The 13,785-nt window shown below is 50.2% G+C and overlaps 1 protein-coding gene across 2 annotated transcripts; it reads right to left on the bottom strand.

Annotated features, from left to right (window-relative positions):
• Window positions 1-6,797: 6,797 nt before the first annotated feature.
• On the bottom strand, window positions 6,798-13,007 carry LAG3 (lymphocyte activating 3). 2 transcript variants are annotated; one of them, XM_081061122.1, is made up of 8 exons: window positions 12,590-13,007; window positions 12,180-12,327; window positions 11,513-11,796; window positions 10,630-10,893; window positions 9,943-10,218; window positions 7,637-7,879; window positions 7,237-7,367; window positions 6,798-7,011 (listed from the first exon to the last, which is right to left on the bottom strand). In XM_081061122.1, exons 1-8 carry the CDS (start codon window positions 12,645-12,647, stop codon window positions 6,847-6,849), a joined length of 1,569 nt encoding a protein of 522 aa, XP_080917248.1. In that variant the 5' UTR covers window positions 12,648-13,007; the 3' UTR covers window positions 6,798-6,846. The 2 variants fall into 2 exon arrangements, with proteins under 2 accessions (XP_080917248.1, XP_080917249.1); XM_081061123.1 differs by lacking the exon at window positions 7,637-7,879 and having other exon boundaries at window positions 6,800-7,011; window positions 12,590-12,708.
• Between the last annotated feature and the right edge of the window lie 778 nt (window positions 13,008-13,785).

Here is a 13,785-nt window from a genome sequence, read left to right as displayed (position 1 = left end):
TTTTTTTTTCCTTCCTTTATTACTGCAAGTGTCTGGCGGTGAAGAATAAAATGACAATAGTATGGTTTGGTGCCACTGCCTTGATTTGTGCTAAGGCAGCAGTCTATCCCAGATTGCTTTTGCAATGTTATTGCAATGTCAACATAGTGACAAAAGCAAATAACGTCCCATTATTTTTATGAAAATAGCTGGACCTCCCAAACCCCTTGACAGGGTCTCAGGGACCCCCATGGGCCACACTTTGAGAACAACTAATCTAGAAAATCTTTATTCCTTCTCCAGAACTTAACTACCCCTCTGCACAGAAATTTCGTTGTCCCCATAATTTATTTTCTTTTTCTTCCTTAGTAATTCTCTTAATTTTTAGCAGAGCTCATGGCTACCCAGATTTAAGTTATACTTCCCAGACTCCCTGGCAGCTGGATGTGGCTAACTGACTAAATTTTGATTAATGGATGTAAGTGAAAATGTTAGGTGCACCGTCTAAGGAGTGTCCTTACAGGGAGGGTCTAATTCCCTCATGGGAGGGTGTATTCCTTCTTCAGACCTTCAATTCCCTCTTGCAGACTGGAATGCAAACACCCTCATTTACAGGCCACCTGCTTTTCTCATTTACGTTACCTAGCAGGCTCCTATAAGCATTTAAATTTATAATCCCTGATCTCTGGTTCTCTCCATTCACTCATACATTCAACAAGTGTTAAGTGTCTACCAGGCCAAAGAAACTCTGCTGGATGCTGGTGATGTTAAGTAAGCTAGACATGGTCAATTGCTCTAGTCCGTGACACTTTTACTTAAGAATGTCCTTGATGAAGCTGTAAATATTAATTTTATTAAATGTCATATATATAGACACTCAACATTTAATAATTCCATTATGATTGGACAAGTGCTACAAAGGGAGAAGCAGAGTGTTGAGAGAGGTTATCCTAGAGAACCTTATTTCAACTGAGAAAGGCTTCCATGGGAAATGTATACAGTAAGCATTGCTACAAATGAAAGAAAATTCAACATGATAGATGATTGCATGAGACTTGAGTTGATTTCTCAACTGAAAGAAGTCTGGAGGCAGGTGGTTCAGAGGTGAGGGAGGTGAGGGAGGTGAGGGGGCACCACACCATATCCCAAAAGCTGGATTTGTCCTGTTTATATCTTGTTGCTCCCCCATCCTCTACCCATGAACCTTCCTCATAGTCTGAGAAGGCTACTCGAGCTCCTCAGCTGGTATCAGGGTCCCTTACGGTAAGATCTCCCAGTACCCTGCATTGTTTGTCTCTTGGAAACACTAGTCCAAGTGTAATAATTATGACACTATTGATTTTTTAGTGTCTGTCTCACAGATTAGAGTAGTGACCAGGTCTGCCTTATTTAGCACCCAGAAGAGTGCCTTGGGCCTGGTAGACCCTTAATACTTGTCAAATCTTTGTTTAAAAATATATTAATTTTATTGATGTTTATTGATATTAAATTTGTTATGGTAAAATATACATACCATCATAAAACTTACCACTATAACCATTTTTAAGTGCACAGTTCAATGGCATTAAGTATATTCATGTTATGGTACAAACATCACCACCATCCATCTCCAAAACTTTCCATCTTCTCCAGCTGAAACTCTGTACCTGTTAAACACTAACTTCTCATTCTTCCTCTCACCCCCAGCCCTGGCTGTTGAATACTTTTTGAATGAATGAAAGAAAGAAAGAATGAATTGATGAATGAATGAATGAATAGAGAGGGACTAGATTGGATGACAAACTTAAATGCCTACAGAAGCCTGCTAGGTAATATAAATGAGCAAAGCAGACTGGCTGTGAACAATAAGGAGAAATGGGGACTGAGATAAGCTAGAGAGTACCTGCCTCATTTCACGAGGGCAGCCACTAACACAGCTCCAGCTTTGTACCAGAGATTGTACCAGAATATGAGCCCAGAGTTGTCAGTTCTACCAACATTTTGAGAGAAGATGGAAAACAAGACATTTATGTAGTATGTCCTAATTTTAACGCTGGCAAATCATTTTGTTGTTTTGTTCTAATACTGGGTAAATCAAACAAAGCATCCCGAGGGCTGTATCTAGCTTAAAGCCCAGCAGTTTGCACCTCATAGACCAGACAGACTGTGTGACACCATTCAGCTCTTGGGTCTCTGACCTATGAATGCCTGTGAAGATGGGTTCCCAGGAGTCAACGGGTTTCAAGAACCTGGTTCTCTCCCTGGGATTTCTAAAGAGTTTGTGAAAAGAAAAGAGGAAGAGAGGGCAAGTTTATATTGAATATTTAGAACTGCTGTTTGCTTTATATGGCTGTGTATTTTATTTAATTCTCACAATGGTAGGGTGTAGGTATTATTCTCCAGACCGTACAGATAAGGAAACAGAGGCTCAAAGAGTTTAAGAAAATTGCTGAATGTCACAGAGATAGTAACCATAACTGATGGAATTGGGATTTGAACTTCTGCTTGGACCCCATGCCTGGATTATCCCCCTCACCCCACTGCCCCTTGTCTGCATTAAGAAAGGCTAGAATAGGAGGCTGGCTAGCTTAGTTGGTTAGAATGCGATGCTCGTAACACCAGGGTTGCCGGTTCGATCCCTACATGGGCCAATGTGAGCTGTGCCCTCCACCACTAGATTGAAACAACTACTTGACTTGGAGCTGATGGGTCCTGGAAAAACACACACAAAAAATAAATAAAAGTTTAAAAAGAAAGAAAGAAAGAAAGAAAGAAAGAAAGAAAGAAAGAAAGAAAGAAAGAAAGAAAGAAAGAAAGAAAGAAAGAAAGAAAGAAAGAAAGAAAGGAAGAAAGAAAGAAAGAAAGAAAGAAAATAAAGAAAGGCTAGGATGATGAGTAAGATGTTTTCTCCCATAACAGTGGAGAGGTAGGAGGCCAACAACCTCGTCTGGGCCATCTGAGGCTTGGCATCACCATGATCCCTGATATGTATAGAGTGATTTTCCATTTTCAAAGCACTTTCATACACATTAGCACATACCACACCTTTTTGGCAAGTGTTACTATCCTCATTTTACAGAAGAAGAAACTGAAGTTATCTGCCCCATGATATGATTGTAAGCATGAAGCATGGGGATTTCTAGAAGTCTTCTGATTCCTGGTTGAGAGATATTTTTGCTGCATGGATTCTGTCTCCAGGCTGGAGGAAGGGGAGTCAAGTGGGGAGAAAGAAAGGGGAAGCAGAAAGGGGAAGCAGATGAAGCGGCATTAAGGCTGACAGACTGTTGGAGGCCTACCATTGGAGAAGGGGTAGGGCCACCTGTGGAAGCCTGTGGAAGGGAAGTTGGAAGCCCCAGGTGCAGTCCTGTGGTGGCCTCCTTACCAGAAACATCTACAGCTGCACTGACAGCCTTTGCAAGGAGGTTGGGGGAAGGGCTTGAAAATTTGGGAGGTGGGGAGGGGCCACAGAGGCTGTTCTCTGAGAAGCAGAGTCTCAGAGAGCTGACCCACTTCCACCCTGGCCATATTCTCCCTAGCTCCATAACCACTTTCTGCATCTCTCAGAGGGTGGTTCCTGGGCCTCCTGCACTCCATGGGAGCTATGAGCAGGCAAATTTCAGAGCTGAGTCTGAGCTCAGCCAGCTGGCACCTGCAGGCCTTTGGAGAAACTGTCAGCCACGGAGTTGAGCGGATAGGAGACATCCCCATCCCCACCCCAGCCCCATTCCTTTCAAAGGGCGAACTCCATCTTGGAGTGGGCCCAGGCAAGACACCTAAGCTCCTTGCTTACCTCCTTTGTGGGAAGAATTACAACAGAGGCCCAGGCCTGAACTCTAATACCTCTGCCTGGTGAGGGAGGTGGGGCATGGAACTTTTTGGGCCCATTCTGCACCATATAGATAAAAGGATGAGGTTAAGGGTGGGGGGGATACACTGGCAAATGTGATCACAGCTCTGAATGAGCACAGCATGGCCTCTTGCCTGACCCACTTGACTTGGCAAGGCTCTGGACCTCATTTGGCATCCAGAACTTCTGGACAGTGGACAATAGAGTAGGCTATCAGGTCCATGGCAGGACTGGGGGTAGAGGTACTCAGAGATACCTCTTCCTCTCTCATGGCCTGTCTCTCTTACAGTCAGTGCTTCCCACTGTGATAGCCATGATGCAAGATGGCCCCCAATGATTCCTGACTCCTTCATTTCACATCCTTATGTTTTCCCTTCCCACAGTGTACCAGCCTTGGTCTGTGTGACCAATAGAATAGGGCAGAAGGGGCAGTATGTCACTTTCCAGATTAGGTTATGAAAGCATGGTAGCTTTTGTCTTGGCCATTCTCTTTTTCTAGGAGAAGCCAGTTGCTATGTCATGAGTGACACTAAGAAGAGGCCTATGTGGGGGTGGGGCAGAACTAACTAACACCTCTGGCCAGCAGCCACCTAAGGGTCCCTCCTGGAAGCAGATCCTTCAGTCCAGCCAAGCCTTCAGCCCTGGCCCACATCTTGGCAGCAACCTCACCAGAGACCCTGCTTCAGAACTACTCAGCTCAGCTGTTCCTGGATTCCTGACCATGTGAAATAATATGTTTACTGTTTTAAATTACTGAGTTTTGGAGTGATTTGTTATGTGCCAATAAAAAACCAATATACCCCTTTCTTTTTAACTGGGACCTAAGATAATTCCTCCCCCATCCTCCATGGGCCCCACCTAGCTCCCTGCCTCCTTGATGTTTCTTCCCCTCCAGTTCACAGATAAACTGGTCCACACATAAACTTGGAGATGCTTGATGAATTAACCTAGCTCCCTGGAAGGCCTTAAGAGGAAGTGAAAAGTGGGGCAGCCGGTTGGCTCAGTTGGTTAGAGAGCAGTGCTCATAACACCAAGGTCGCCAGTTCGATTTCTACATGGGCCAGTGAGCTGTGCTCTCCACAACTAGATTGAAAACAACGACTTGACTAGGAGCTGAGGAGTCCTGGAAAAACACTGTCCCCCAATATTCCCCAATAAAAATTTTAAAAAAAAAAGGAAGCGAAGAGGACAGGAGGTTATCTTGCTGGAGCTTTGGGGGCAAAAGGGGAGGAGCAGAAGTGTCATTCTCTAGGAGTGATCCCATTAGGGAATGGGGGTAAAAATTAAAAGGAGCACTGTATGCACAAACCTCATGTCCCCTCTTCCTTCCGCCCTTTGCTCTTTACTTCCTTAGTGGGTGGAGGAACAATGTGGCCCTTCCCTCTGCCCCTTTCCCCTCTCTGTCCCCTTTGTGTATAAGCATGGGGAAGCCCCTGTATAGACAGTGGTGAATCCTTAATGACTACTCTCATAAACCCAAAGGGCATAGGACGTTACCTAGTAGAAAGGAAAAATACCACCCACAGAAAAGTCCAGGAAACCCCTACCCCACTAAAACATGGGGCCTCCTGCAAACTTGTTCCCACTCTTTCAATATTTTTTTCCCTTCTACCCTACCTGGGGTTAAAGTTCCCTGACAGAGCTGTGTGTGGCCAAAGTCCAGAGCCCTGCACACATTACAAGTGAAGATCTATGTTCCTGTGGGGCCTCTGCAGGTGGAGGCTGTGTGTGTGCTCTGCTGAAGGATGGTCTGCATGGCCCAGATAAATGTTCTCTCCAAGAGAGAGACAGAGTAAGGGGGCAGGCAGACTGATGGGTCTTCTATATCATTCTGCTCTATGACCAGAGCAGGCCTGCTTCCCCCTTCACAAATGATGATCAGACAAATACATCACATACGAGGAGCATGTCACAGTTTTCCAAGCCCATCTATTATCCGATATTTTCAACAGCCCATTTGGGTGGGTTATTATCATTATCCCATTTAATAAGTGAGTAAACTGAGGCTCAGAGCGATTAGCTCTGGTCACATCAGCACAGCTCAGATCAGAAACCAGGTCTCCTGACTCCCAAAACTGCAGCAGCAGCCGGCTGTTCTCCCCCATGTGGGGCCTTTGTTCACAGCATCCTCCTTTGTCAGACTCGGATTATAACCTTGCCAGGGCTGTGTCCCAAGGTATGTATTGTTCAGTCCCTCTCCTGGTGGGTGCATAGGGCATCTGACAGCTGCTGGGTGCGCACCTCTATGTGGACCATAGCAAGTACACCCCACAAAGGCAGTGACTGCACGTGGGGTATGTGCCTCCCTGCCCACAGCACTGCTAGTCTCGGGCCTACCCCAGCCTACCTGGTGACCTCCAGTAATGTGTGACATACAGTGACCACTGGGTGGCAGTGTGTTCTCATGCCAGGGACCAGACAGGCCCGGAAGAGCTGAGGAACGGGGGGTGGGGCAAAGACAGGCATGAACCTCAGCTCCAGGCCCAGAAAGGTTGCAAGACCTGATCTCCTGGAAGACTTGACATGGTAGGGTTGTTGTGTGTGTGTGTGTGTGTGTGTGTGTGTGTGTGTGTGTGTGCGCGCGCGCAGTAAAGCGAGAGGGTCAAGGACAGTGCTGAAGTAGAGCTGAGTGTGGGGTGGGGTAGGGTGGGCCACAGGAATAAATATATAAAGGAAACCAGGTCAGCCACCACGATGTGAGCCACAGGATTGAGGAAAGGGCTGTAGAGATAAGGGTTGAGGGCTTTTTGGAGCTTCAGAAAAATGATTACCCAGGAGAGACAGAGAGAGAGAGAGAGAGAGAGAGAGAGAGAGAGAGAGAGAAAGTGACCAAGGAGGAATGGATCATGGAGAAGCCAGGAACAGAAAGGCGAAGCTAAGAGAGACGGGTTGGGGAAAGTAGGTCGGAAGGCTGGGGTGGGAGAAGAGAAGCCCCAGAGGCTGGGGAGTGACAAGAACCTTCACTAGAAAAAATGGAGCCAGACTTGGGCTTGCTGCTGACGGGAGTTTATTTGAGATCTGCGGGCTGCCTCAGCTCCAGGTCAGGGCTGCTGTGGCTCTGGATCTGGCTCCAGCTCTGCCTCTGGCTCCAGCTCAGGCTCTGGCTCCGGCTCCGGCTCTGGTTCTTGCTCCAGATCCCCCATCTTGCTCTGAGCCTGAGGTGGGTGAATCCCATGCTCTAAGGCAGAGAATCTTCTTGGTCGCCCCTGTAGGAAGACATAGAGAGGTAGGAGGAAGAGAAGCATGAAGAGAAAGGGAATGAGAAGGATAATGAGTCTATCTATTCTCTCTCAGCCCCCAGTCCTCCCTATCTAATCCCAGGCCTTTTCTCAGCCCCTTCAAGACTCCCTTGAGTTCTTTAGGCTCAAGGGGTCCCTGGAACTAGGGAGAGGGGAAGCCAGGGATGGGGGTGGGGTGGGGGGCAGGCTCACCTGTCTTCTCCAAAGTTGAAAGCCAAAGGCTCCAGTCACCAAAAGGAGCAGCAAGAGGACACCAAGGGTGAGAAAGATAGGGAGATGGTCTGTTTTTAGGGTGCCTGGGATTCTCCCAGAGTGCTGGGCACCTACGGAGAAAGTACAGCATTGGGCCTAGGGTCACAGTTGAACTGACATCTTGCCATACCCTCACATTTTACAGATGCAGACAAGGCCCAGAGAGTTTAAGGGACTTGTCCAGGATCACTAAGCTTATCAGTGGCAGAAGTGAGTCAGGCCTGGACAGGATCTGAAGGTCAAGCCCCGGATTGAAAAGAAAAAAGCTGTGAAGGGGCGGGAGAGTGGGATCAAGAGGACTGGTCTGGAGTTGGGGCTATGGCATTGCGGGGTCTCAAACCTGGGCCAGACAGGTGAGTGAAGTATACCGCTGTTCCGAGAAGCCTCTCCCCCTGGTACAGATGACACTGCCAGGGCTGGGAAAGGAGGCTGGCCTCCTGCACCTCCAGCCAGGGTCCTGGGGAACTCCTCCAAGATGGCTTATCTAGGGGGCTCCATACAAAGTGCTCTTGTCCCGATGCTGGAGTCACCTCACAAAGCAATTTTCTCAGGTTGCCAGGTAACCCAAAGGATTTGGGAGTCACTGAAAACATTAGAGGGAAGAGATCTTTTGAGGCCTGAGCCGCCTTACTTGATACCATAGATTCAACTCCCAAGTCTCAATCGCCCTGCTCTCTCCTGGGCGCTGATTGGGTGAGGTTGAGGGGAGGAGATCAGGGCCATAGCCAAATTAATCCTATCAAGACAAAGCTCTGGTCAGATCACTCTGCTGCTCAAAAACTTCCCAGGCTCCTACTGCCTTCAGGGGACTGTTCAAACTCACACTGGCCCAGAAGGCTCACATAAATTTTATTGCAGATTCTTTTACATTATTGTCTACTCAAATGCTCAGAACACCCAATATTTGTCAGGTGAGTTGGCCCCTAATATATTTTGCACTTTTCCTGCTTCCACAACTTGGTTCACATTGGTGCCCCTGCATTGTGGTGCCCCCAAATGAACTTTCCCCCTTTCTGAATGTTTAAAGAACAGTGAACTGACCAACTAAACTAGAGACACAGTATCTCAAAGCTGAACAGTGAGACACTCTGTGACTAAGAGGAGACAAACAATGAAGGGCCTTGAGCTGCTCCTGGTTTACAAAATCTGAAAATTTGGTGACACAGACACCTGAGTTTAGAACCCAAGTCTGGCACTTTCCAACTGTGTGACTTTGGGAAAGTTCCTTCTCTATAAAACAACTCCATGGGGGCCGGCCGGTGGCTCAGGCGGTTGGAGCTCCGTGCTCCTAACTCCGAAGGCTGCTGGTTTGATTCCCACATGGGCCAGTGGGCTCTCAACCACAAGGTTGCCAGTTCAATTCCTCGAGTCCCACAAGGGATGGTGGGCTTTGCCCCCTGCAACTAAGATTGAACACGGCACCTTGAGCTGAGCTGCTGCTGAGCTCCCGGATGGCTCAGTTGGTTGGAGTGTGTCCTCTCAACCACAAGGTTGCTGGTTCGACTCCCGCAGGGGATGGTGGGCTGTGCCCCCAGCAACTAGCAATGAGCAACTGGACTTGGAGCTGAGCTGCGCCCTCCACAACTAAGACTGAAAGGACAACAACTTGACTGGAAAAAAGTCCTGGAAGTACAAACTGTTCCCCAATAAAGTCCTGTTCCCCTTCCCCAATAAAAAAAAATCTTTAAAAAAAACCACACAACTCCATGGAGTTGTCATGAGCTAGCATGGGAGACAAACACAAAACAGTGGACCCTCAAGAAGAACTTGGACAGAAAGAATTGGTAGGCTATGGTGATTGATTGGACATGGTGGAAGGAGGAGGCCACGTTTCAGGGTGTGTGGGATGACAGTGGAGTCATTGACAGGCTAAATCAGCAAGAGGATTGGGCATAAGGAAAAAAGATGGGGTTCAGAGTGACGTTGAGGTGTAGCTACAATATCTACGTAGAAATACCCAGGAAGCATGTGGAAATTCAGCATTGGCCCTCAGAAGATATTATTTGTTAGCATATTCATTTATTCATTCAACCAATGTACATTATTAAGCACCTACTATGTGGTGCTACTATTTAGTGGGCACAGGTGAGTACTGCAGACATAGCCAAGATGTCATGGTGATAGTTACCAATCAATCAACACATTTTCCAACTTCTGAGTTGGTTGTTTTTTTAATGTGTGCTTGTTTTACACTGTCTTGATAAGCCCATGCTCAGTAAATATTTGCTGAGGAGGGACTGATTTATTAACTCCTCCCAAATCCAGGCCACTTCCTGCAACTTTAACCCAAGCCATGGCCCCAAAGTGGGACAAGGATTCTAGAAATATATTCCACCCCTTTGGAACCATTCAAACTTTTGCCACCTCTCTAACTTCTCAGACCCTCCCCAAAATTCACAGCAGGGGATCTCCTTAGAGAAGAATGGAACATTCATCTAGTGACTCAGGGGAGATTTTCAGTTTCAGTTCCAGTTCTTTATATATGGGGGCGAGAAAAGAGGAGGCTACCAGGGGCAGCCTCTGAAACTTGTGCCCTGTGGCCTGGCATCATGAGGTGGATTTTCCCAGTCTTTGCCCAGCCAGTTTTTCCCTCCCTGTCCCAGCTCCCCTGGGATGGGAGCTACTCCTTTCCCACAAGGGGCTGACCTGTGATGACTGCCAAAGTGACAGTGGTTCTGAGCTGCTGTCCCTGCAGATTGATGTGGCAGATATAGGTCCCAGCCTGGGCTTGGCTCACAGCTTCCAGTTGAAGGGTAAAGTTTCCATCATCTCCAGTCACCAGCAGGTCAGGGCCTCCCCCAGGAGGGGTCCACTTGGCAGTGAGGGAAGACTGGGTTCTTATACCAGGAGGCAGGCTGCAGGGCAGCTCTACCCGGGAACCTGCTCCAGCGTACACTGTCAGAGGGACTGGGGGCTCCAGACCTGGAGAGAAAAGGGAACTCAAAGTTAAAGCAGAGGTAACAGAGGTGCTGGAGCGCTAAGTCTGCATTGAAGGGAGGCAGAAGAGTGAAGGAGGTGGTCCAGCTCTGCTGAGTGCTAAGGAGCAGAATAAGGTAGATGAACTGGGGTGGCTCAGAAACCCAGGATGTGGGCTAGGCCAGCTGCAGACCAAAGGCTGACTTGTGAGACTGGATGGCCAAGGGAAAGAAGTGAATGAGAGAAGGTAACTGAAAGGCTGCGATGGGAGGGAGAAAGGGGTTGGGCAGTGAGGTCCAGAGTAATTATAGGTGGCATTAGAAGCCAAAGACCTGCTTTGTGGACCCAAAAGTCAGAGAGAGGTGACGGGGCAGGAAGGGCTTGTGGTCAAGTGTGAAGGCACACTGGAGGAGTTACCCAGAACAGTGAGGTTGTACATGACGGAGACGCTGAAGCCATCTCTGTAGGTGAGGATGCAGCCCCAAGGCCCAGAGTCCAAAGGGCTGACTTGGGGCAGGAAGAGGAAGCTTCCGACTAAGTGGTGATGAGGGGACTCCTGGACAGGGACTCTGCTTGGGCCCCGGAACCAGTGCACAGAGACTGGGAGGTCAGGGCGGCTGAAGGAGCAGTTCAAAACGACCCAATCGGAGGTCCTCAGAGACCCTGGAGGGCTGGCAGTCACTGGGCAAGGATAAAGAAAGTTTGATCAGCTCCAGGGCAAACACTTTCCCAACACAGCAAGCCAACTAAGGTGGAAGCTCCTGGAAACAGGCATCAAGCGGTAGATTTCTGTCTTCTCCTCCCCTCACCCCGCCTGTCAGCTCAGTGCCTGGCACTTAGACTTGCTTAAAATGGATGCCCAGAGTCTCCTGCCTACTTTTCCCACTCCCTGCCTCCAATTTACTTAGCTTGTCTACCCTTCCCTTTCTCCAGGCCGTGCCACCCCCTGAGCTACAGATGTCTGAAATGAATCATTCTAGCCCTGCACCCTCTCTCCCCCCAAGCAGTGCCTCCCCTCCTCCACCCAGGCACTCCCACTGTGGGTGGAGGAGGGGAGCTCAAGGGGTGATACAATGTCTCTACAGAGCCCTCCCCCCCACACACACGTGCTTCTCTGGGGGCACCTTCCACTTCGCAATCTGGATCCCCACCTTCTTCCGCTACCCTTATGGGGGCTCTCTGGCGGGCCTCGGGTGCATGCTTAGAAGCACAGCCTCTGCCCAGCCCTTCCTGCCTCCGGGCGGCGGGGAACCCGGCGTCCTCCTCCTAGCCCGGCGCCCCTTGTCCTGCCCCCACCTACTCGAGGCCTGGCCCACGCGCAGATGGAGGCGGCAGAAGAGGGCGTGGTCCCTGGAGCGCACAGCGCCGCGGTCCCTGAGGCTCACGATGGCGCGATATTCGCCGGCGTCGGCGCGTCGGGCGGGACGCAGCCACAGCGAGAAGTCCCCGCGCTGGAAGCCGCGCTCTTCCAGCTGCACGCGGGGCTGCAGGGGCGGACGCCCGCTGCGCAGGCCCCCGGGAGCCATCCTCAGCACCGTATAGAAGGAGGGCGCCGCGGGGCCCGAACCGGGGGCCGGCGGCCCGCTGGGCGCGGGAGAGAGAGATGCGATGGAGGCATTAAGGGGCAAGAAGTCCTGAGGGAGATGCAGTCCCCCCACACTTTGAGGATGAGGAAGCCCACCCAAAGGGAAGATCTCTTGACCACTAATTGTCCCCGTTCCCCTTCGTGTTGGGCCAGCACCATCCGTTGCTGAACAGGCAGGCATCCTATGGGATGCAGGGATGAGGGGAGCAGTCCGTGGAGGAAGGGGCTAGGGTGCCTAGCGACAGTGGAGGAAGGCCCCTGGCTTCAGAGGGACTGACAGCTCAGGGGAGGGGACAAAGGGCTGGCTTGGGCTTTGGGTTGTGAATCTGGATGCCATTACTGTTGGATTTAGGAGTTCTTTGCCCAAGTTTGGGGTGCATACCTGTCTGGTTGATGCTGCCAAGTGACCTCTCCTGTTCGAAAAAGGCTGAAATCCTGGAGGGGGATTGTGGGGCTGCAGGATAGCTGGGCAGGAGCCCCCTCCTGGGCCCACACCACTGAGACTTCTGCCCCAGGCCTTGGAGCTGCCACTGGGGTGGAAAAGAGAGGCCAAGGGGAGGGGCCATGAGCCAAGTGACTTAGGAGTAGAGAAGGAGCCTGAGGAAGACCAGGGGTACTGCCCCTTCCCTGACAAGGGGGAGCTTGAAGAGAGGCTTTGGGACTGAAGGACTGCCCCAGGCAAAGCATGAGAAGAATCCACCCAATCTAAGGACCTTTGCATCCAGAGATCCCTGCTGCCCCCTTTCTGTGGATCTGGAGGTCAGCCCTCCCACAAGGTCATCCGCACCTTACCTGGAGCCACCCACAGCAGTTGCAGAAGCAGCAAGACCAGGAACTGGGCCTTCCCCATCTCCCTTTAGGCCTGGGCCACGCTGAGCCCTCCAAAGAGGAGGTCAGAAAGTGGGGAGACAGCCAGACAAAAGACAGGGTCTGCAAAGAGGGAGGCGGAGGAAGGGAATCTAGAGGAAGAAGGACAGGGACAGAGACCTGGAGAGAGGGGAGGAACCAATGACTAGAGGCTGGAATCCAGAGGAAAGCTGGCTAGATCAGGCAGCCAGAGGGAGGGCGAGGGGGGGTCCCAGGGCATGGGGCAAGGCAGTGGCAGAGAGCTGAGGAGAGGCAAGGTTGCTGTCTTGAGCTGGGAGGCTGGTCTGCTGCTCCCAGGGCCCTTGCCCCTGTCCTGCCTTCCCTCCACCTTCCCCACTTCCCCTCCCCGTTGCCCCCCCACACACACCCCAGGGCTCACAGTTTCGCTTCGCAGTGGAAAGTCTGAGGGGGCTGATTCCCAGCAGCATTACCCTCCACCCCTGTGGTGGCGCTCCCCTTGTTTATTTCCTCAGTCCTGGGTGTCCCCATCACCCCCTCCATGCCCTCCCCCACCCTCCTGTTCCCTTTCCCCAGGTCCTTCTGCCTTTCTCTCCCAAACCATGTCTGCCTGAAACTACCCGCTTGCCGTTCTGTAAACTGCCTCAACATTCTGTAAGTCCCAACATTCACACTTTCTTCTGGCCAGTCCTTTCTTTGGCACTCATCCCCTCCCTCATTCCTTTAACTTCCTAGAACTTCATTACCCCTATAAACCTGCCTCTCCACCCAAACAGATAATGACTTCTGGGAATAAGGTGGACAGGAAGCTTTATTGGACCCTAAAAGATGGTAGGTTTAGAGAAGGGCACCCCAAGCCCAGGGAAAATAAATACTAGCGACATTGTGTTGAGCCTTCACTATATGCTAGGCACTGTATTGGACACTTTACATACATACAGTAACTCATGAAGTCTGTTATTCCCCCATTGTACAGATGAGGAAACAGGCAGGCTCAGAGATTAATTTGCCAAGGTCAAATAGTTATGGAGTGTGAAGACAAAAACTGTGTGTGCAGTCCCAATCCTTGGTGAATTATGGATGTCTTTTGGTTAGAATGGTGGCATCAATGAGTTGCATACACCTGGTGTGCTTTGCAGCTGCTCCCAATCCAGAGGATCTGA

The sequence above is a fragment of the Rhinolophus hipposideros genome (genome assembly GCF_964194185.1).
Source record: "Rhinolophus hipposideros genome assembly, chromosome: 9".
NCBI lineage: Eukaryota > Metazoa > Chordata > Mammalia > Chiroptera > Rhinolophidae > Rhinolophus > Rhinolophus hipposideros.
The sequence above is the reverse complement of the archived record's forward strand: the minus strand, read 5'-3'. Positions and strand labels throughout refer to the sequence as shown.